The sequence below is a fragment of the Ahaetulla prasina genome, chromosome 1, assembly GCF_028640845.1.
Source record: "Ahaetulla prasina isolate Xishuangbanna chromosome 1, ASM2864084v1, whole genome shotgun sequence".
In the NCBI taxonomy this organism is placed as follows: domain Eukaryota; kingdom Metazoa; phylum Chordata; class Lepidosauria; order Squamata; family Colubridae; genus Ahaetulla; species Ahaetulla prasina.
The window spans coordinates 311341266-311364319 of NC_080539.1; the positions used below are offsets into that span (position 1 = coordinate 311341266).

A 23054-nucleotide genomic window follows, 5' to 3' on the forward strand; every position below is an offset into this window, starting at 1 on the left:
TTGTTAAAATGATTATGTGTGGTTTTACAATGAAGACTTTATAACAAGAAAAAGTTGGCTTGTATGGAGGGTGGGACTATCTTTGAACAAGAAACAAGGTAAGATGTTGTCTACATTCCTAAATAAGTTTTTTTTTAAAAAGGTACACAAACAAAGAAAGAAAGATCATTTTAGGTGATCAGAAATAAAATGTACTGTACCCTGGTCTTTCAAACCTACTCATCCTATCAAAGCACTTACTTTCCATGCTTTACCAAATTCCAAGAACCTTCTCTAGATAGTTTTCAGATTGTACTAAACATCTGAAATATACCGTGTTTCTCCAAAAAGGAGGGCGGGTCTTATTTTCTTTTGACCCCCGAAAAAACAGCTAGGCCTTCTTTTTGGAGGGTTCTAATTGTTGACTAACCTCCAGGCGGTGGCACCAACAGTCCTGCCCAGCAGGAGCCAGCTGTTGGCCCACTTCTTCTGCGGCCACTTGCCCCCACTCGCACGCATCGCCCCAGCCTCCGTTTTGCTTTCAGATGCCTGCCGGTGCGAGTGAGTGGCAGCAGAAGAAGCGGCCGCAGAAGAAGAAGAAGCAGCAGAAGAAGCGGCCGCAGAAGATGAGGAGGTGTCGGGGTGTGCGAGGCCTGGTAAGTAGGGCAGCTCCATTCCCCCATCCCTCCCCAACTAATTTTTACCTGTGTGCCTCGCTCCAGCCCCTGTACCCCGGGATAGGTGGGGGTCTTAATTAGGGCTAATTTTGTGGGTGGGCCTTAATTTGATTCCATGCGCTCAAAAATGTGATAGGGCTTTTCAAGGTTGGTCGTCTTTTTGGAGAAACACTGTAATTCAAACAAGTTTGATGATAATACTCAGCAATGTTTTACCATCAAATAACCGATGTAAGGATGACTGACATAAAATTCAGCATCTATGTATCACTGAGGTCTCATTATGTATCCAATCACAACAAAAAACGTTATCTTACTACATGTAATCTTCAACCTAAGACCATAAGTGACCTAACATTTCTGTTGCTAAGGCAAACATTTGTTAAGTGAATTTGCCCCATTTTACCAGCTTTCTTGCTACGATTGTCACTGCAGTTGTTAAGTTAATAACACAGTTGTTAAGTGAATCTGGCTTCCCCATTGACCTTGCTGTATAAGGTCACAAAAGGTGATCATGTGACCCCAAAATCACTGCAACCATCATAAATACAAGTCAGTTGCCAAGCGTCTAAATTATGATCACATGACCATGAGGATGCTGCAATGGTTTTATGTGTGAAAAATGCTCATACGTCACTTTTTTCAGGGCCGTTGTAACTTTGAATGGTCACTAAGTGAACTAAGTTGAGGAGTACTTGTACTATGCTATGATTCTTGAAGCTTTCATGTTCAACCTTTTATTTTTATTTAACCTTTCATCCAGGAATTGTTTAGGTTTATGGTTTATTTGATTTTTATACTGCCCTTCTCCCAAAGGACTCAGGACGGTTTACAGCCAAGATAAAAACAACAAGATACAAAAATTGTGAGGAGTATATATTCACTGTCCCATTTTATTCAAAAAAATAGCCTTTTGAAGTTTCTAAGGCTGAGAGCTAATAATCTGGCTAAAGTCATGCAATGAATGTCAAAGCTCAATATTAGATCTCCCCAACCCTAATTCAGCACTTCAGCAATTGCTACCTACATTACCCTACACAATGGAGTTCAGGTCTAACACATTTCAAAAACTTCACCAAGAATGTTCTTGGTTATGTAGAGTCTCATTGTATTAGAATTTTTTAATTGTATGGCAACTAGCTCAGAAGAAAAATTAAGAGAAATCCACTCCCTAATTATGAGTAAACTCTACGACCTTTGTAGGGTGAAAGGTGGACTAAAAATGCTACCATTTAATATTGAGAACAAGTTATCTTCCGCACTTTACTGAACTGAAAATCTTATGATCTCCTGGATCTCTTATATTTTTATGATACTAACGTTCTTTCAGAAAAGTCTGCAAATACAGCCACTATTTTTTCTATGATACAATTGCTAACATGTCATAAGTTGTTGAGTTCGAACTCGGTCCAACACTATTCCAACAAATAAAGCAGCTAGTACTTTATTGAAAATCCATTACTGAAACAGAACAAATAGGCTTCAGGTTTCTGGCCAAATTTTCATCTTAAATCAAACATCTGTTCCAGGCAAAGATCATCTGCAAACCTTCTCAAAAAACAGAATATTGTTAACACTTGATTCTACATATATACAACAGACTGGTTTTTCACTAAACAACATTCCCCTTTATTCCAAGCCATCTGGGTTTAGTTTCCACACGCCTTGCTGTTTTAATTTTAAAATAACTGTAGTGTTAAAGTTCTAGTAAAGAAATAGTCTTCTTTGTCCATATAATTTGTGGTGTTTTGTTCAGATGAAAGTTATTTTAATTAGTGGGTCCACAAACAAAGGCAAAACAATCTTCTACCTTTGGTAGAGAGATTTTCGCATCCTTTGTGAGATAATAATCACCTTTAAGCTTTGGTATTTTTATTAACTTTCACTTAGCTGGATACACATTAGGGGAAAAGGGGAAATAATTTCAATTAGTCCTTGCATCCAGGGAAGCAATAAATCTCTCTTAAATAGTGTCAAAGTTTTTATAAGGATGCCAGAAAAAATGAGCAGCAATAATTTCCTAAAAGAGAGCAACTTTGTCCTCTCCTGCTGTCCTATTACAAAATACAATTTAAAGGCCTTTTCAAGCAGAGACGCCATTAATAAAGCTATTAAAAATAATGCTGAAGTATAATTAATGATCATATGATCTTGGTTTTCACAGGATCTCAAACAGAAATAGGAGTAATAATTGTTATGGTTAAACTAAAGGGTACCATTTTTTTTTGCTGCACAAATTTTAAATAAAAGTTTGTTTATTATTTCTTATTTTTAAAATGGGGCATAAACGATCATTGACGATCATTTGGCGGCCGTCTCCAAGAGGGCCTTCCACCAAGTACGCTTGGTGTGCCAGTTGCGCCCCTTTCTTGACCGGGATGCCTTATGCACGGTCACTCATGCCCTTGTCACTTCCCGCTTGGACTATTGCAATGCTCTCTACATGGGGCTGCCCTTGAAGTGCACCCGGAGGCTGCAGCTAGTCCAGAATGCAGCTGCGCGGGTAATAGTGGGGGCAACTCATTGCTCCCAGGTAACACCAATCCTGCGCAGCTTGCACTGGCTTCCTGTGGTCTTTCGGGTGCGCTTCAAGATTTTGGTTACCACCTTTAAAGCGCTCCATGGCTTAGGACCCGGGTACTTACGGGACCGCCTGCTGTTACCTTGCGCCTCCCACCGACCTGTACGCTCACACAGAGAGGGCCTTCTCAGGGTGCCGTCCGCCAAGCAATGTCGGCTGGCGACCCCCAGGGGAAGCGCCTTCTCTGTTGGAGCTCCTATGCTCTGGAATGAACTTCCCCCCCGGTTTACGTCAATTGCCTGATCTTCAGACCTTTCGGCGTGAGCTGAAAACGCACCTATTTATTCAAGCGGGACTGGATTGAAATTTTATTGGGGTATTTATGTTTTAAGATTTTAAATGGTTTTAAAATTTCGGCCACATTATAATATTTCTTTTTAACTTCTTTTAATGTTTATATATTGAATTTTTACTTGGCTGTACACTGCCCTGAGTCCTCCGGGAGAAGGGTGGTATAAAAATCGAAATATATAAATAAATAAATAAATAAATAAATAAATAAATAAATAAATAAATAAATAAATAAATAAAAAATAAATAAATAAATAAATAAATAAATAAATAAATATTATAAAATTTCAGAGCTATATATGGCTATTCTCATTTTACAGGGTAGTGTATTATAGTTCCCCAGATCTATACTTCACTGTTGCAGGCTCTTTGGGGCAGATTCCAGAATTGCAAATAATAAAGAAAAAAATACAGGTAGTCCTTGATTTACAATCACATTTGGGATCAGAATTTCCATTGCTAAGCAAGGTATTTAAATGAGTTGCACCTGATTTTATGCCTTTTTGCCACAGCTGTTAAGAGACTCACCCAGCTGTTAAGCAAATCCAGCTGACTTTGATTTTCAGAACCCAGACTGAAAGGTTGCAGGTGCGATCACATGACCCTGGAATGCTGCAACCATAATATATAAGATGGGAAGAAGAAGAAAACGCCACTATGGGGGCGTCCATACTGGGAACCTGTAGAAGACTGTCCAAATCTTGGGCCATATTGTACAGGCGCTTGTCCAGACCATTGGGGCTGGGCCCCGATCCCAGGGATGCCCACTGACGTTTGAGCACATCTGAGAATAGCTTAGAAGCTGGTATGGTCTCGGTTTCAACTGAGTGTTCCATGAAAAGAACATTGGAAGGGTCTGGGTCCGAGTCGGTATATAGTTGGGGCCTGAATAGGCCAATAAATGATGGCTGATCAGGCTCCAGTCTCTTGTCCTCCGATAAAGACTGATCGTGGATAATGTCCTCATCTAACAAAGACTCTCATTCCCCTGAATCTGGAGAATGGGCCTCTCATGAGCAGATCTGGCCTTTGCACGGTCTACCGGTTCCAAATGCAGGCTGCCTCATCTGGAAGAGGCTGGAGCCGCTAAGGATGCCCCTTGGTTAAGGCATTGGGCCAGTCCTTGTTTTATGGCCTCTGAAATCATAGGGCCAAAGGAATCTGGCAGTTGGATGGTAAGTGGTGAAGGTTCCATAGTGTGGAGAGGAAGCGAGGAGGCCCGAGGTTCTGGATCATGACCTTGCTGAACTGGGGAAGTCAGTTGGAATAATGGGGCAATGTCTCCTGAAGATAGTAAGTTTGAAGCCACTGGTTGATCAGGGGACCAGGAACAGGTATTGCCTTGAGCAGAGATGGACCTTTCTGGGCTGAGGGGAGGAGCCGGCTCCAGAGGAGCTTCATCTTCGGCCCCGGTATTGGTGACTGCAGGAGAGATCTCTCTGGGGGGTCTGTTGCAGGGTCTTGCTAATAACACTTTCCAAGACTTTGTGCCTGCGCTCCTCAATTTTGGATGTTTTGGAGTGCTTGGTCCCAGACTGAGATTGGGGCTTGGTCCTCTTGGGCTGACTGGAGCCCTCCGAAGTCCCCTCCATGGATCTGAAGCATGGCGGCTGTGGCTCTTGGAGGAAGCCACGTGGCGGGCCCTGGATTGTCTGGCATCTGCCATTTTAAATCCCCTCCGGAGATAATTTAAACAGCCCCAAAAAAGGAAGGAATATGGCAAATGCCACTCATGATATCTTCAGAGCCCTGGGGAGGTATCAGAAAGTCGCTGCTGTGTCGGGGAGATGAGGATCCACCAGTCCGAAGTCGGTAGCCTGATGGCTTCAAGCGCGACTGAAATCAGAGCTTTAAAGCTCTTCACGCCAATTCGCTGCAGAGCCGACGCTCTGATGCAGCCTCTAAATGCCTCTGCTAGCCAGCAGAAAAGCGGGCGCTTGCAACCTGTGGGGGGGGAAACACCCCCCGCTGTTGCTCCACAGGGACTGCTGGCTGGCAGCCCTGGAAACCGCTCCCCACAGTCTTCGGTGGTTTCAGGTTAAAAACCCTTCTCGCCAGCAGCGCTGGCTCCCGCGATGGTCTAGGAGCGAGCTACAAGCTAAAAGAAACTTAACTAAAATTTTAAATAGAAAGAAAATAAGAAAAGGGAGGTTTTCCTGTGAGGAGGTGAACAACGACACATCTGGTCCTAAGCGAAGACTGAGTCGAAAAGCTGGACATCACAGGAAGAGGCAGAGCTAATTAATTCAGTAGACTCAGTCCTTCCAGCTAGACATGGGAGTTAACCCATACCTGACTGCCGTTCCCACTGACTTAGAGAAGCTCCATTTAAGAGGCTGCAAAGGCTGCCTTTGCAAAGAAAAGCAAACGGAGCTTTTGGAGGCTGCAAAGGCAACCTCTCAAACGGAGCTTTTGGAGGTTATTTGAGAGGCTCTTCGTTTGAGAGGATGCACAGAGGCCAAAGGGTGGGGGCCGGCAGGGCTACATTCGGTGTATAAGATGCTCCCAAATTTTTTACCCTCTTTTGGGGGGGGTGCATCTTATACTCCGAAAAATACGGTACATACTGATTGCCATGCACCCAAATTTTGATCATGTAACCATGGTTGTAAGTCTGAGGACCAATAAATCACTTTTTTCAGTGCCACTGTAACTTTGAATGATTGCTGAACAAATAGTTGTAAGCTGAAGACCATCTATAGTCTATTTGCATTATGTAAGATCGAACTCTAGGGGTTTAAAAGATAAAGCCCAACTACATGGTTGTTGCTGGTATCTTTAAGATTTATACTGACTGTTTCCTAATCTGTTTTGATTGCTTATTTGTTCCCTATGTCTATCCTTAAGTGTTGTACCTTGTGATTCTTGACGAATGTCTTTTCTTTTATGTACACCGAGAGCGTATGCATCAAGACAAATTCCTTGTGTGTTCAATCACACTTGGCCAATAGAAAATTCTATTCTATTCTATTCTATTCTATTCTATTCTATTCTATTCTATTCTATTCTATTCTATTCTTGTTTTTGTTGTTTCATTTCAGCATATAAGTGTTCCTAAGACAAACTCAGAATTTAATTTTTGATGTACAGAATTTTTGATGTATAGAAATTTCTTCATAAATTAAACATTAGGTCTGTCAATGCTTTCACTACGGTTTAGGCATTATACATTGGGGTACCTATTTACAATTATTTGGTATTAATCTATGTTTTAAGAATATTTCAAATGCATAACATATTTTTATAAACTCCAAAGCTTTGAAACACTAGTTTGAAAAGAAAAATAGAACAATACATTTTTAGCTTTACCAAATTATTAAGAGTCTATTCAGCACATGTAAAATGTGCTTTTGTTATATATATTTTAACTGAAAATAACCCACAGCAAATAAATTGTCATACTTTATATCACAGAAGTTCCCTGGAATTCATAATCTACAGCTTTTATTGTTATTTTTTTAGCTATTGCCATAAGTAGTAAAACATTTGTACAAAAATTAAATGTTATTAAGTTGTCTACTAAAATGTTCCTACTGTCACAGTTTCTCCATTTAACTATACTTTCTTTTAGTTTCCATCTATTTGGAATGGTATTTCCATTGCTTTTTAAGAAGGATTTTGAAAAACTATGGTAGGTTTTAATATTGGCTGCAAGAAATACTATAAATTGCAAAACTCTACAGAAGTAGTGGCATTTTTATTACTGAGAACCTGAACCAATACTCAGGGGCAATAAAGCAGCAAGATAATTTTAGCTCAGAATCCACATTTTAGAATGAAAAAAAACAAAGGATTTCTGATGAAATGCCCGGAAACCACCGGGTTTTCGGGCATTTCATCAGCCGAGGGCCCAAGGTAGGGGTGGAGGGGCGGCGGTGGTTATTAGAGAGAGTCTGGAGCCGATGGAGGCCACTGTTCCTCAGATAGCCGGTTGTGAATCCCTTTACGTGAAGTGGGGGCGTAGGATGCAGGTGGGCTTGTTGATCACGTACCTGGCTCCTTGCTGCGTGGCAACAGCCCTGCCCGAGTTGCTGGAGTTGATAGCCGGGATGGCAGTTGATACCCCCAGGCTTATGGTCATGGGGGATTTCAACTTGCCATCAGCCGGTGTGTCGTCAATGGCGGCTCGGGAGTTCATGGCCTCCATGACGGCCATGGACCTGACCCAATTAATTGATGCCCCCACCCACGTCGGGGGAAGCACACTGGATCTGATTTTTGTCTCTGGACAGTGGTTGAGTGGTCTGGAAGTACGAGAATTAGCCATTGAACCTCTGTCATGGTCAGACCACTCCCTCCTTCGTCTGGACTTTCGGACCGCTGCTCCTCACCGCAGGGAGACGGGACCAATACGTTGGTTCCGTCCCAGGTGACTGATGGACTCGGAGAGGTTCCTGATGGAGCTTGGGCCGCTCCCTGGCGATCTGGCCCACGGCTCGGCCGAGGAGCTTGTTGCAGCCTGGGAACAGGCCGCGGTGGCGCCTTGGACCGTGTCGTGCCTTTGCGGCGTCTGACCCAGCGTAGATCTCAACCAGCTCCTTGGTTCTCCGAGGAGCTGAGGGAGATGAAACGCCGGAGAAGACGCCTAGAGAGCGCGTGGAGGTCCGGCCGTTCCGAAGCTGACCGAATACTAGTTAGGTCTTTTACTCAGACCTATCTAGTGGCATTGAGGGAGGCCATGCGGGCCTATGTCTCTACCCTCATTGCGTCAGCAGAGAACCGCCCAGCCGCCCTGTTTAGGGTGACTCGCTCCCTCCTTAACCAGGAGGGTTGCGATGACCCCTTACAGGGTTGTGCTGAGGATTTCAGCAGGTATCTGTTTGACAATATCGCTCAGCTTCGGGACGGTCTGGACCAAAACTGGGTAGTTTCGGGCGAGGTGACGGAGGCTAGTCTTGTTGAGACCATCTGGGAGGAGTTTGACCCTGTGGCTCCCGAGGACATGGACAGGTTGCTGGGGCGGCTGAATGCCACCACATGTTTATTGGACCCGTGTCCCTCCTGGTTGGTGCTGGCCACCCGGGAGGTTACACGAGGCTGGCTCAGGGGTTTGTTAACGCTTCTCTGAGGGAGGGTGTTGTTCCCACCGCCTTGAAAGAGGCGGTGGTGAGACCCCTCCTCAAGAAGCCTTCCTGGACCCAGCTGTTTTGAGTAACTATCGTCCAGTCTCCAACCTTCGCTTTGTGGCGAAGGTTGTTGAGAGTGTGGTGGCACACCAGTTACCCCAGTACCTGGATGAATCTGTCTATCTAGACCCGTTCCAGTCCGGTTTCCGACCGGGTACAGCACGGAGACAGCTTTGGTCGCATTGGTGGATGACCTCTGGAGGGCCGGGATAGAGGTTATTCCTCTGCCCTGGTTCTCCTTGATCTCTCAGCGGCTTTTGATACCATCGACCATGGTATCCTGCTGCGACGGTTGGGGGATTGGGTGTGGGAGGCACCGTGCCGGTGGTTCTCATCCTATCTCTCCGACCGATCGCAGACGGTGTTGGCAGGGGCAGAGGTCGACCTCGGCGCCTCCTTTGTGGGGTGCCACAGGGTCGGTTCTCTCGCCTCTCCTGTTCAACATCTACATGAAACCGCTGGGCGAGGTCATCAGTGGTTTTGGGGTGAGTTATCAACTGTGCGGATGACACCCAGCTGTACATTTCCACCCCTGACCACCCCAATGAAGCTGTTGAAGTGTTGTCTCGGTGTGTGGAGGCCGTGCGGGTCTGGATGGGGAGAAACAGGCTCAAGCTCAACCCCTCCAAGACTGAGTGGCTGTGGATGCGGCATCCCGGTACAGTCAGCTGCAACCGCGGCTGACTGTTGGGGCGAATCATTGGCCCCAATGGAGAGGGTGCGCAATTTGGGGTTCTCCTGGATGGACGGTTGTCCTTTGAAGATCATTTGGCGACCGTCTCCAGGAGAGCTTTTACCAGGTTCGCCTGGTCCGCCAGTTGCGCCTTTCTAGACCGGGATGCCTTATGCACGGTCACTCATGCCCTCGTCACTTCTCGCCTGGACTACTGTAACGCTCTCTACATGGGGCTCCCTTGAGGTGCACCGGAGACTTCAGTTAGTTCAGAATGCAGCCGCGGGTGATAGAGGAGCCACTCGTGGCTCCCATATAACACCGATCCTCGCAGGCTGCACTGGCTACCTGTGGTTTTCGAGTGCACTTCAAGGTGTTGGTTACCACCTTTAAAGCGCTCCATGGCATAGGACCGGGATATCTTGGGACCGCCTTCTGTTACCACATGCCTCCCACCGACGATGCGCTCTCATAGAGAGGGCCTCCTCAGGGTGCCGTCAGCCAGACAGTGCAGGCTGGCGACCCCCAGGGAGAGCCTTCTCTGTGGGGCACCTACCCTCTGGAATGAGCTTCCCCAGGACTTGACAACTTCCAGACCTCCGGACTTTTCGCGAGCTTAAAACATATCTATTCTTTCGAGCAGGACTGGCTTAATAGGGTTTTAAATATGGATTTTATTGGGGTTTATTTTATATTTTGTATTGTATTTTAAATTTAGGCTATTGGAATAAGTTTTTTAAAATATTGTTTTTATTGAATGTATTGTCTTTATTTTATCTGCCTGTTTACCGCCCTGAGTCCTCCAGGAGAAGGCGGTATACAAATTAAATTATTATTATTAATAATAATAATAATAATAATAATAATAATAATTATTATTATTATTATTATTATTATTATTATTTATATTTAATTTTAGTTCCATTTTTTTCACTGTGCTGAATTTTAGTACTATGGTTTGCAGATCCTTTGCATTTTCAGCTATCAAGTAGTGCTATCAGTACAGCGCAGATTATTCACGATTCTTTCCTCAATTTGAAAACCATACTTATTAATATATATTCTGCGTATAAATTGAATAAATTAAAGGAGAGCATGTGGCCTTTTCACACTTTTTTTGCCAACGTAGCAACAGTCTGCAGAAGGATATTCCATGTTAGTTTGCACATGCTGTAAGACCCTTTTTTTGATGTTGCAATGTAGACTTCCAATCGGTTGGCTAATATGTCATTCTCCAAAATTGCTGGTATAAGTTGATTGGAATCTTGACTGAATTTTCTTCTCTTGCTTGTCATACATAAGTGGGTATTCCATCAGTTCCTATAGTTTTCTAAATTGGCATGGAGTGGTGATGTAACTTCGTTTTCTAGTACTAGAGGTTCTTATACAGTAAGTAAGGAATATCTTCTAAAGTATCTAGATATTGACATCTCTACTGCATAGTGTTCCTTTGAGTTAGTTATTCTCCATCAGTTGGCATCATTTAATATTCTAGTTGGAATATTAAATGATGCCTGGAATGTCCTTCTGAGTTCAGAGATCTTTGAAAGACTCCTTGTTTTTCCGTGATTGCTTCCACTCTCAATGTGTTTTTAACTGCTCCCATAAATCACTTTTAACAGCTCTCTGAAACTTGGTTAAATTGCTTTCTGAGAATTTTGTCTTTCTTGGCTTTGGCCAAGAGGTGGCGCAGTGGTTAGAGTGCAGTACTGCAGGCTTCTTCAGATCGAATCTCACCACCTCAAGGTTGATTCAGCCTTCCATCCTTCCAAGGTGGGTAAAATGAGGATCCAGATTGTTGGGGGCAATGTGCTGACTCTGTAAATTACTTAAAGAGGGCTGTAAAAGCACTATGAAGCGGTGTATAAGTCTAAGTACTATTGATATTGGCTTCCCTTCTCTTCTTTGCAATTTGCACACTTCATTCTGACATTAGTTTGCGTTCTTCTCTATTTTTGGTAGCCTATTTTCACATTTATTTTTAATGGCTTGGTCATCTTAATGAATCCTCTGCTGTCTAGCATTGAGGCTTAGGACTTCAAAGTAATTCCTGATGTTCTCCTCAAAAATGATGGGTATTATGTTCAAGATCATATTGTGGAAACTGGTTTTCATCTTCTTCTTCTTCTTTAGCTTAACTTGGAGTTTGCACCTGACCAGTTTGTGGCCTGTACCACAGTCACCAACTTGCCATGTGTTTGATGCTACAATTATGCTCCTCCATCTCCTTTTAGCAATAATATAGTCAATAATATAGTCAGTTATAGGCGAGATGGATGTCATACAAGTAAAATAAATAAATAAATTTTATTCTATAGAGAGACTTCATTTTAGATATTTGATGATAGTATAAGCTATGTAGAAATCACTAGACTGGTAAAAACTGGTAAATTGGTCTTCTGCTCCATATTGTTTTCTTAAACCATAAAATCCAACTACATTTTCCTCTTTCACATTCTGAATTTGGAACTAGGATATTCCACTCACCAATACAAACAATATCATCTTGCTTGCACATGCTGTTGATTTTGAATTGAACCTGATCATAGAAGTCATCAACCTCTTATTCTGCACTGGTGATTGGAGCATAAACTTGAATGATTGTCATATTAAAGGGATGTCCACAAAGTCAAATCAATATTATTCAGTCATTGATAGCATTGTAGCCAGGTATTCTTCTTCCTATAAGCTTGTTAACTATAGAAGTAACCTCATTTCTTGTTTTTTTATGTTTATGAGTAATAAACATAGTGATCTCCTGACTGAGAGTGTCCAATCCAGTCCATCTCAATTTGCTGATGTCAATTTGTAGTTGTTTCATCTTTCAATGTGTTGCACTTTTATGCTTCTTTCCATGTTTTATGTTTTATGTTTGTAGCTTTAAATTTTCTTTTCCTGGCAGCATCAGCATTGATGATTTTAATCTAGCCACATCATAAACACTATTAGTAATCTTAAAGTTCCTGAGCTCATCTTCAGCATCATGTTGAGTGCTATCCAATCTGAGGATCTGACTTGCCTTCCCACCATTCAACATTACATCATCAATCATGTTTTATTTTCTATCCATAAGGTTTTCTTTGCACAAATATAGGAATGGTTTACCATTACCATTGTATGAATTCATCTCTTTGTCATTGTGACTAAAGTGAGAACATGTTTCTAGCATGAGGATCCAGATTGATAGGGGCAATATGCTGACACTGTAAACCGCTTAAAGAGAGCTGTAAAGCAGTATATAGGACTAAGTGCTATTCCTATTGCTACTTTCTGTATTGATGTTGCCCAATGCCTGCTTGATTTAGCTGGAAAGCTGGAATGGCCGTAATATCTTGGGTGGTATGAATATATACTCTTGGCTCCTGATGTTTTTTACTCATTTCACCCAGGAATACTTCCTACTGCCATGATGAAGTAGCAAAGCAGGACTCAGGGGAGGGGGGGTTGTGTTCCTATGCAAAAATATAAGTTGAATTCTGATAAAATAGAAACACTGTAATGAGAGGTTTCTGTCAGTTCAGTCAATCTGGGAATGAGTAGATAAAAAAGGCCCAAAGTATATGGGATGTATGCCTGTGTGCTTGCACACTGATTAATTCAATTTTCATAGACATTGTATAATATATTATATGTAGAATTGCTTTTGCAGTTATAAACCTGTATGATTACATAATGCTGTACATACATAACTGAAAATGACTATGGGAACATATCTCACAAGCTTTGAAGCACATTCAGTGTCTGTATAATTATAGTATAATCTCTATAATTTTCCTGTCGTACACGACAGCAAATTATAAATCTGATTTGTCAGAATGAGAAAACAGATTGAATCTTTTTATATCCTTAGAACTAATATGCACATTAGATGAGAGTCTAATGTGATATGCCATATTTTCTTTCTGAAGGGCCTTAAACTATAGTATGGAAAAAGAAACAGGCAGGTAGGAGAAAAAAAGTCATTCTAGTTCTAAAATATGAGAGGACATGTATTTAATGTTGAATATAGAATACTACTGAATCCAGTAACACTTTACAAATGATCAACATTTCAAAAAAAAGCAGAATCATTATAGAAATTCTTCATAATTTTACTTTTGTATTTCACCATTTAAGTTTTAATGAAACTTCCACCTACTGTATATATAGAAAACTGAGATTTATATTGATTATACAACTTTGCGTTTGCTGATGCAAGACGCCTTCAGGAAATTTTTCTGATAAATGGTAACTTACAGTTCTATTTTTAGTCTTATAAAAGTCAGACATAGGTTGGTCTATTCCAATGTATTCCCAAATAATAATGAACATTCAAGAAGAGTGAGGTTGAAGGTTTGTTTTCCAAGGTTGTGTTTATGAACAAAATGTTTATGAACATTTTGTTACAGGCTAGGTAACATGTTGGCAAATTGCTGGGAGGCAGAGGCTGAAAAGTGGGGGCTGGTGGATGAGTTTTTGGGTGAGGCTTCGGCAACATTCGCTCTATAAGACACACAGACATTTCCACCACTTTTTTGGGGTGGGTGGGGGGGAAGTGCATTTTATAGACTGAAAAATACGGTAATAACTTAGGTATTTGCATATCACAAAGTAAATTCCAGAACAAAACTCATATTTCATGAACTATTTGCTGAATTATATTCAGATGATAACAGAGTAAAAGATATCAATCCTCAATCAACAAAAATGTTTCTTTCAGGTTTGCAGAATCTCATGCACATAGTTCTGTACTTCTATAGAATAAAATACAGGAACTATATTCTATATTCATTGACTGTTCAAACCTGCAGGACATTAACATTAACATTTAACATCAGTTAAAGTGCCAACTAATATGAAACAGGGCTATGTGGTCAATACAGTGGAAAAGACGGGGGGGGGGAGGGGGGGAGACAGATAGACAGAAGAAGTAGATGCAAGAGAATTTATCTATTGTAAGTGAAGAACCCTTATTGAAAAAGTCAATTAAGGGAAGCTTTTGAAAACCAATAAAGTGACATACTGAAAAGAACAATAGAAAACCAATTTGTCAAGTGAGAGAAGCCAATGCATGGTAAATACTTGAAGGAAATAGAAAGAAAAGCTGATAGAAGCTTCACATGAAGCTGATTAAGATCAGAAATGTTAAAGAAAGAAACTGAAGGCTCCAGTTTAGCAACTCAAGAACCAGCTTTGCCAACTGTATGAAAGTAGTCATTATGTAATAAACAACAATAAATGTCACCTTTGTAGTGAAAAGGATTTCATATTTATTAAACACATTTATATGGCTGTGGAACTGATATAGGTTGAGTACCATTAAAAAAACCAATTAATCAATCCTGGGATAAATGAAAACAAATATTCCCTTAAGGTTGTGATCACCAAGCTCATTTACTCATATCATTCACATAAGTTGAATATGTGGATGTGAACAGATGATAGATTAAGGGAAAATATGCTTATCAAGGTAATGAAAGTAGATAAAGTAAACAGAGGAGATTAAACAAATCATACAATTCTTATGAAAGGAAGACCAAGATGGTAGGCACTGATCAGTGACATGCATATTACTACTTTAGATATTGTCCTTGCATAATAAACAAATTTGTCAGGAGCCCTGAATCTAACAAAACTTCTACGCTACAAACCTGCTCTTTAAGGGAAATGCAAGAGTTTTGAATGTAACTTTATAACTGAGGACACCTGCATTAACAATTCCAACTTGCTGGAATAAAGTAGAACTCTCATTCCCACTATTTCACAACTTGTAGGTCCTATGTTAAAGACTTCCAGTAGATTTTCTGTTTGGCTTGGGATGATGATATATAATTGGGTATCATCAACATACTGATGCTATTTCAGCCCTTATAAAAGGGAAGAAGATTTGAGAGAAATTGATCATCTCAGGTAACTGGGATTGGCTGTACAGCAGATTTTCAATAAATCTAAGTTTTTTACTTTATGGATAGTATTTCATGTCTTTCCATTTAAAGATTAATAGATATGAGGACAGAGGCTGAATAAGCCAAGTTTCAGGTCCAGATTCTTTACATCTAAAACTTGAACTATACAAAACATAAATAGTACAGGTCATGGATGAATAAATGAAAGATACAGTATATTTTGTGATTGTGAAGCTAAAATAAAACAGAAGAATATAATAAAACTGAATGGAAATGGTCTGATCTTCAGGAGTGTAATTGTGGAAGACATACATGAACTAAAGCTGTAGATTTAATTATGAATAACTAAACTATATGTCAGAAGTTATTAATCTATGTCACTTAGGTTGTTCTTTGTGTGTGTAAAAATAGGAATCCACAGGCTGATTATAGGGTGTGCAGAAGTTGATGATAAGGTAGCCCTTTTTTCAGCTTGTTGCTGGGCTCTGAGAACAGCCTTTTCTAAGGCATTGTGTCTCCTTTCTTTTGTTTTAGCAGTCTGAGACCTTTTACTGTGAGAGGGTTGTTGTTGTTGTTGTTGAACCCTTGGCCCTTTTGGGGTGATGATGAGTCCCTGAGGTTCCCTCCCGGATCACTATCGTGGTGAGACCTGCCTTTTGAGGGCACTGTTCGCGTCAAATTGGACCGCATGGCGTCCTCCATTTTGTACAGTCAGTTGCTCCCCGCTAATGCGCTCTCCTGTTAGGAGGATTGCAAGAAATAAATTCAGTTACTCGCTGCACCCTCCTGCGAGTCGCTGGTGGCTCGATAATGCCGAAATTGCGATTGGAGCTGGCTGGGGCAAAGCGGAAAACTGTGATGTTGATTTGCCCCACTGATCGCTAGCCGTCCGGCTTAAAATGCAATCAATAATGGCACGGAATTGTCCTCACGCTTCCAAATGCTGCTGAGTGATGGCTCTAAATCGCAGCTTCTGCTCGACCCAATTAGAGTGGACCTAGTCACAGGGAGCCCTGAGACAGCTATTCAAGCATGCTGTGCCGCTGCTCAGTCGAAACTGCCGACCGGCAGTCCGATGGCACTAAGCATCCCTCAGCAGTATCAGACTAAGAGTCTTTCTCGCTGGCAGATGTTAAGAGAAATTAAAATCCAACTAAAGATCTAAAATTTTGGCAAAAAAAGGTGTGCAAATTAGGCTAAACTGAAAGACACGTCTGTTCAGCTTAGACCGAGTCAAAAAAAACTGGAGGCCAACAGGAAGAGGCGGGGCTTAAGAATTCTGCAGACTCAGTCCTCATAGCTGACAGACAAGTTAACCCTTGCCTGACTGTTGTTCCCACCTACATGGAGAATCTATAATTATTTTGGAGCCATGAGAAGGGCTAAAAACTTCAGCAGATTGAAATAGAATTAAAAATAAAAATAATGAAAAGTCTGGGGTGAAATTGAAATGAAACAATATTAAGGTGGAAACAAAATGATAGAAAAAAACCTTCATGAATGCTGTGAGAGTGTTGAAAATTTGTAAGTACGACAATAATTTTAAGTGGTTAACTGAAATTGCTTATCCATGCTAAGGTAATGACTTGTTAAACATGTATATGAAGATTATATCTATGCCTGAAGATTGGAGGAGTGCTGCTATTGTTCCCCTTTATTAAGAAAATGGTAATAAAAGTGAATGCAAGTTTTCAAGAGAAATGGATTTTTAAACAATCCTTGGGAAGGCTTTTCACAGAACTCTGATGAAACATTGTGGATGAAAAGGCCATCACAATCGAGGTGAGTCTGTTATTAAAAACAAGGTTACCCTATAAAGTCAGAGCCATATATGCTATTTCTAGGATCCAAATTGGGATCCATCCTAGTTGTTGAATTTCAAACAAAGGGGTATTAAATTTTAGCTCACAAGAAATAACTATATAAAGGCTCCTATACAGGGCCTACAAATAAAATAGCCTCTGTACTGGTTTGAAAAGCACAACTGTTTCAGAGGTAGTGGATAGAACTTTACTTTCTTCCAGGTCAAGGGATGTGGCCAAGTTCCTTGACAAGAAATTATTTATAGGTATTTGCTGTATACTTACCTGAATTAGCTTATAAAACCAGTTTGACTTTAAGATGACTAACTTAGCATTCTCCTAAAACTAAAACTTGAATTTCATTTTCTTTAGATTATGCGCTATCAAGTCAGTTCGGACTCTTAGCAGTCACATAATAGATCTTCTCCAGGATGAACTATCCCAAATCTAGCCCTTCAGGTCTTTAAAGTCCACTCATGCCTGTTGTAATCAAGTCCATCCACCTTCCTGCCAATATCCACTTTCTTGCTCAATTTTTCCAGTTTTCTCAGCATTGTAGACTTCTCCAAAGAGCTAGATCTTTGTAAAATGTGTCCAAAAGTTATAACAAGAGCCTTTGTGCCTTGACTGACAACTCTGGATTCAATTTTTCTAGGAACTATCTGTTTGTTTTCGTAATTATTGATAATATTCTCACGGATTTTCTATTTGCCTGTCCAGCTTTCACTTCCCTAGAGTGTCCCAAGAAAAACCAATCCCTACATGATCTGATCTTTGTAGCTGTAGATTTCCTTTCCTCTAACAAGTAGAAAATTACATTTCACAGTAAGGACAAATTAAGAATAGGCATACTTAAACAGTGAATGAGTATCCTGCTGCTAATCAGCTATGAGAATGGATGATGATGACATAGAACATTTTGGCAAGTTCTACAGGTTTTGATTGACATGCCTCCAAGCAGCAGCCAGTTAGTTTCTCCTGTTCTTAAGTCCACCTCTATTGAACTAGATACTGCTCATAGCATGAATAGAATGCTGCTAGTTTTTCATGACTCATGATATGACTGAAACCAATTAATAGGTGAGAAACAGCTATGTTTTTACATTAAAAGAGCTATTCCACTAACTTGATAACTAACAATTATATATACATAATTGTGGGCACCATCCTATTTCAGGATGGCAAAACAAAAACTAAAGGTTTTTTTTTTCACCATGTAATGGGGATTTCTAAAACAGTAATCCCCACTTTCAAACTCTATGTCCAAAATAATTTATAAGTCAAAAGCTCAACTGCAGAATATGAACTTATAACTCAAAAAGTAAAGTTTTAGTCTCCTCTGGTTTTCCAAATTTCTTTCCTAGAAGTTGTAAAATTTCACAATTGCAGATCCACAGCTTTCCAATTCTTTTCCAGAATCAGCCATGATCAAATGCCTTAGTAACTTTTTTCCCTCCTCATATACTTTTTTTCTCCTTGATCATAAAATCTCCCCTTTGATCCTCTACTGTTTACTTTCCATTAGAAAAACTACAACTAAAATATTGGAAGGTCACCAAAACTGGTTAGGACAAGCAATCCTCCTTCAGCCTAATTCAGCAATTTTACTGAACTGGACCATTGCAACTTGTCTTTGGAGACAAGCTAGAAGCTGCAGCTGATACAAAATATGGCGACAAGATCATGGGCAAGACAGCCCTGTCAAATAAAGAATCACACTTAATATTAAAGCTGTGGCATTAGTTTGCCACTAGGCTTCTAAGACCAAGTACTAGCTATTATTTTAATGCTCTAAACAGAACAGCACCAGGATATATCAGGCAATTGCCAGAATTGAATTGGCATGTTTAGTCTGATCATAGAGAGCGCACATCTGCTGAAAATTCCCTCCAATCTTTAAGGTCCCAGAGCATGAATGAAACGGCAGGCCTTCTGTATAACAAACAGCCTGCTCTTTCCAGAAGAAAGTACAAGCTGACACTTTGTTGCAATTCCAGAAACACATGGAAATAATTTTATTTAAAAGCACTTTCAGTCCAAGATGACTAACAGTGGCTATCTATCTTGGCTTTTGTTGGGCTTTTATATTTGCTGTTTTTGTTTCTATGGTTATTCTGACTGCCTTGAGTTTTTATTTGTTGATGCTTTATGCCATTCAGAATACTTTGTAACTGGGGAGGACTATAAGCACTGTAAAATAAAGTAAAAGAATTTGTGGAACTGATTGCACCACTATATTTTTGTGGAAAACACACACATCAAATACAGAGACCTTTGGCAAGCTGTTCTTTTTTAGGGTTAATCTCCTGTTTTAGAACTGGGTGCACAATATATAAATTCATACAATTTAAAAGAATTAGGATACTATGATTATTTTTACATTTAAGGTATTTCTTTTCTCTTCAAGTGAGTCTACAATGCAGTTTATAAAAATGAAGTGTCATTTAAAAAAAGATCATAACAGAGGCTGGGTGAGAAATAAGTCAAGAGCCAGAGTTCTCAGAGCAGAGCAGATTTCATCAAAGAATCATAGATCTGGAAATGACCTTATTTTATTTAAACTCCGCAATCAGTATAGGATTTACTAGAGTATATCTAACAAATGACCATGCAGTTTCTGTTTGAAGATTCTCAGCAAAAGCAAACTCACTACTACTCTGTCCAGAAATCAATTCCACTGGCGGACAATTCATACAATCAAGAAGTTCCTTTAGACTTCTAATCTGACCCTTCTTGTAGTTATAACCCACTGATTCTGGTCATGCCCTCCAGGACAATAGAAAATCATTTCTATATGACTGCCGTTTAGATAGCTGAAGACTGTTATCAGATTTTGTAGGTTAGATATATCCACCATATCATTTAACTGGTTCTCACAGGCTTTGTTTCCAGACTCTCCACCACACCTTGGGGAGTAACTTCTCTAATTCTCCTTTTTGAATGGTAGTATCTAGAAATGAACACAATATTACAAGTAGGGTCTGACCTGAAGGCAGAGTAAAGTAGAACAATTAATGCATACCAATATTGGCTCTTGTTTAATATATGGGCAACAAGAACTCCAAAGTCCCTTTCACATATATATCTGTCAGGGAGGTTGTCTCCATCCTTTAACTCCATCCTATACTTATATTCTTCTTTGCCTGATGTAGAACATTACATTTCTTCTTGTTAAATTCTATCCCTGTTAATTTCAGTCCATTGCTAAAACTTGTCTAGATTTTTCCATGTCTTGCTGTATAACCTGCAAATGTGTTAAATATTGCCTTTGCACTCTCACCGAAATCGTTGCTACAAATGACTCCAACTTGATATGTCCCATCATGCTGAAATGAAACTTAACATTAACAAGTATTATTTGGGAATAGTCATTCAGCCAACCGTACGTTCATCCAGCATCCAACATGTAATTTTTTATTTTGCTAAGGGTGATATCATGAGAGACTTTCTCAAAAGACTTTTCTGAGATGTAGTTATACTATCTCTGTCATTCCCTTGATATATTAAATCAATCTGAAGAAGATAAAGTTGGTTCTGCATGATTTGTCTGCAGATCACTCATATTGGCTCTTTTTAATTGAAGCAACCATCTCCGTGAGTTTCCAAAAGTGCTGAAAAATAACATGAGGACTTGCCTGGTACCCTTGATGTCAAGCTGACAGGTATACAAGTAAATAAGGTAACTTTGATTTTGTTTTGCTTTAGTAGCCAAGCTCCTCCAAAAGAAAACTTTCAGCAGCCCAAGCTTTTTCAAGATGAAATACAAATTGATTAGGTAAAAGCAATGAGGCTTAAACTGCCAATTTGACAAGCAAAATAAGCACTGATGCAATGGAATGAAGTGGTATTCATCAGAGCAGCAAATACATGCAACACTATTAACAGCCTAAATGTATGCTTAGATATAAATTTTACAATTTTCAATATTACTGCTATAGAAAAGTAGAGGAGAATCTTTCACCATTATAGTTTTACAGGTTGGTGAGGTTTAACAACTGCAATACATATATATTTAAACAACAGCAAAGGGGCAGAGGAGAAAATTCCATCTTTATGCAGGAAAAAATCCTTGATATAGACAATTCAGTAAACTTCACAGCTTAGAAATATATTAAAAAATCTCTACAGAGTAATCTGCCTGCACTCTTTTTGAATTGGGATAAGCAATATTCTTTCTTTGCTTTTTCTAAAAGTGATAATTTCATCGATTGTCAGCTATTCTTAACTTGCAAAGAGAAAAGCCCAGTTATCAACAAGAAACTAGACCATGTAGAAACCATGCACAACACATACACACTAAAGCTCAACAAGCCAACAAAACCAGTGCAATAGACTATTCTATGCATTTTAAATATACTCTGGAACATACTGTAATGGTCTAGTTACTTAAAGGTTGTGCACTAACACACACACAAACAATACAATGTTGGAACTTACCATTTATAATCTGGAAAGCTCAACAGCACACTGCATTGGGTCCTTTGCATTTATCTAGTATATGATCTACAAACTCAATTCCTTTTGATGCATTTGCAGTGCCCTGTAGTTCACATGATCACAATTTACAAAACAATTTTTGCCATAAACTGGTCCTTACTTCGAGTTTCCAGCAAAACATGTGCCGTAGCAAACAATGGGTTCACTTAATGGGATTTGTTTAACAACTGCCATAAAAGAGATGCCTGCCCAGTCGCATGGTGACCCACTTTATTACCATCATGACTTATGACCAAAATTTTGAGTTCAATTACGGTCGTAGGTTGAGGAATACCTATGCTTTCTATACATGCAGATAAGATGAACTCATTTTTTTGTCTATTTGGGCACCCAAAATTCTTGGTTGATCTACAAGTATGTATGATAATGTCTCCTTTAAGAACATAGGAAATATACATACAGAAATTTCTTAATGCAATACCAAAAATCCAGGTCCATTCTTTCATTGACACATTAGCAATGACATGTGGCCTTATCCGCCTCATAGTGCTTTATAGCATATTGCCCCCCAATAATCTGGATCCTCAGATTATTGGGGGGGATGGAAGGCTGAATCAACCTTGAACCCTCGAACTTCAGACTGTGGGCAGAGTTTGCTTGCAATACTACACTTTAACCACTGTGGTCCCAGGGCTTTTCAGGCCACATTAATGCCTGAAAGAATAGAACTTGTGAAGAATATGGCCAAATATTGAGAAAGTATACTACTATGTAAGTATATTACTGACTCCATCACATGACATAATTCTGTCCATACGTTCCCTTTATAATTTAAATATAGGAATACTGAAAGTGTTCTGGTTTTTCATCTAATTGCCTAATTAAAATTCATGATGCCACATTATTTTTATCCACAGACAACATCAATCAACTTTTACAAACAAACTGAAAGGATAGCTGGATTTCAAAATGATTTAGCATACCTGACAAGCAAATGTAGGTTAAGTATTCACCCTGACCCCCAGTTGCCAGGAAAGGAATCTTTTTCTTCGTTCTCCTTTTTACTTGGACTGCACCCAGCATCCTTTCATCATGTGGTGCAAAAATCTCTTTATTGATAGCAGATTTGGCACTCATTATAAATCTGACACAGATGGAAGATGTTCCTAAAATGAATTTGTACAGCAAGTATTACATTTTTGAAGAAATATTTATGTAATAAACTGGCTTTCTGCCCCTCCCCTGTACACACATACAACTAAAATAGTAAAGAACTTATTCAAATCTAGAACAATCTGCCATTTTGAACAACAGAAAGAGCTCTAGAGTCAGCTTGGACAACTTGGGTCTGGATGGTTATTATCTTTAATACAAAAGGATGAAACTGAGGGCTAATATTGAAGGGAAGGGGCTTTTTGGCTTTTTTTTTTACATAAACAGTTTACAATCAAAGATGAAGCAACAAGGGTTTTCAATACAATGATATGAGGAATTAGCAAATTAGAGGGCCAGATATTAGTGATAAATTTAAATATTCACACATGGCATAAAAAAACCCAGAGTATCTAAACATGAGGTGAATTCAGATGAACTTTGAACAATA

General features: G+C 39.8%; 1 protein-coding gene across 4 annotated transcripts in view; it reads right to left on the bottom strand.

Moving 5' to 3' along the window:
• The window catches only part of STXBP6 (syntaxin binding protein 6), a 115190-nt gene that overhangs the window by 67023 nt on the left and 25113 nt on the right, over positions 1-23054 (bottom strand). For 3 of the 4 annotated variants that reach the window (XR_009152604.1, XR_009152603.1, XM_058162177.1), the window contains exon 2: positions 22435-22617. The exons of the other annotated variant lie outside the window; for it this stretch is intronic. Coding sequence is in view for 1 of the 3 variants with exons in the window: in XM_058162177.1 (XP_058018160.1) it covers positions 22435-22588 (154 nt within the window). In the remaining 2 variants the exon portion in view is untranslated. The remainder of the gene's footprint in view (positions 1-22434; positions 22618-23054) is intronic. 4 annotated transcript variants of the gene reach the window in all.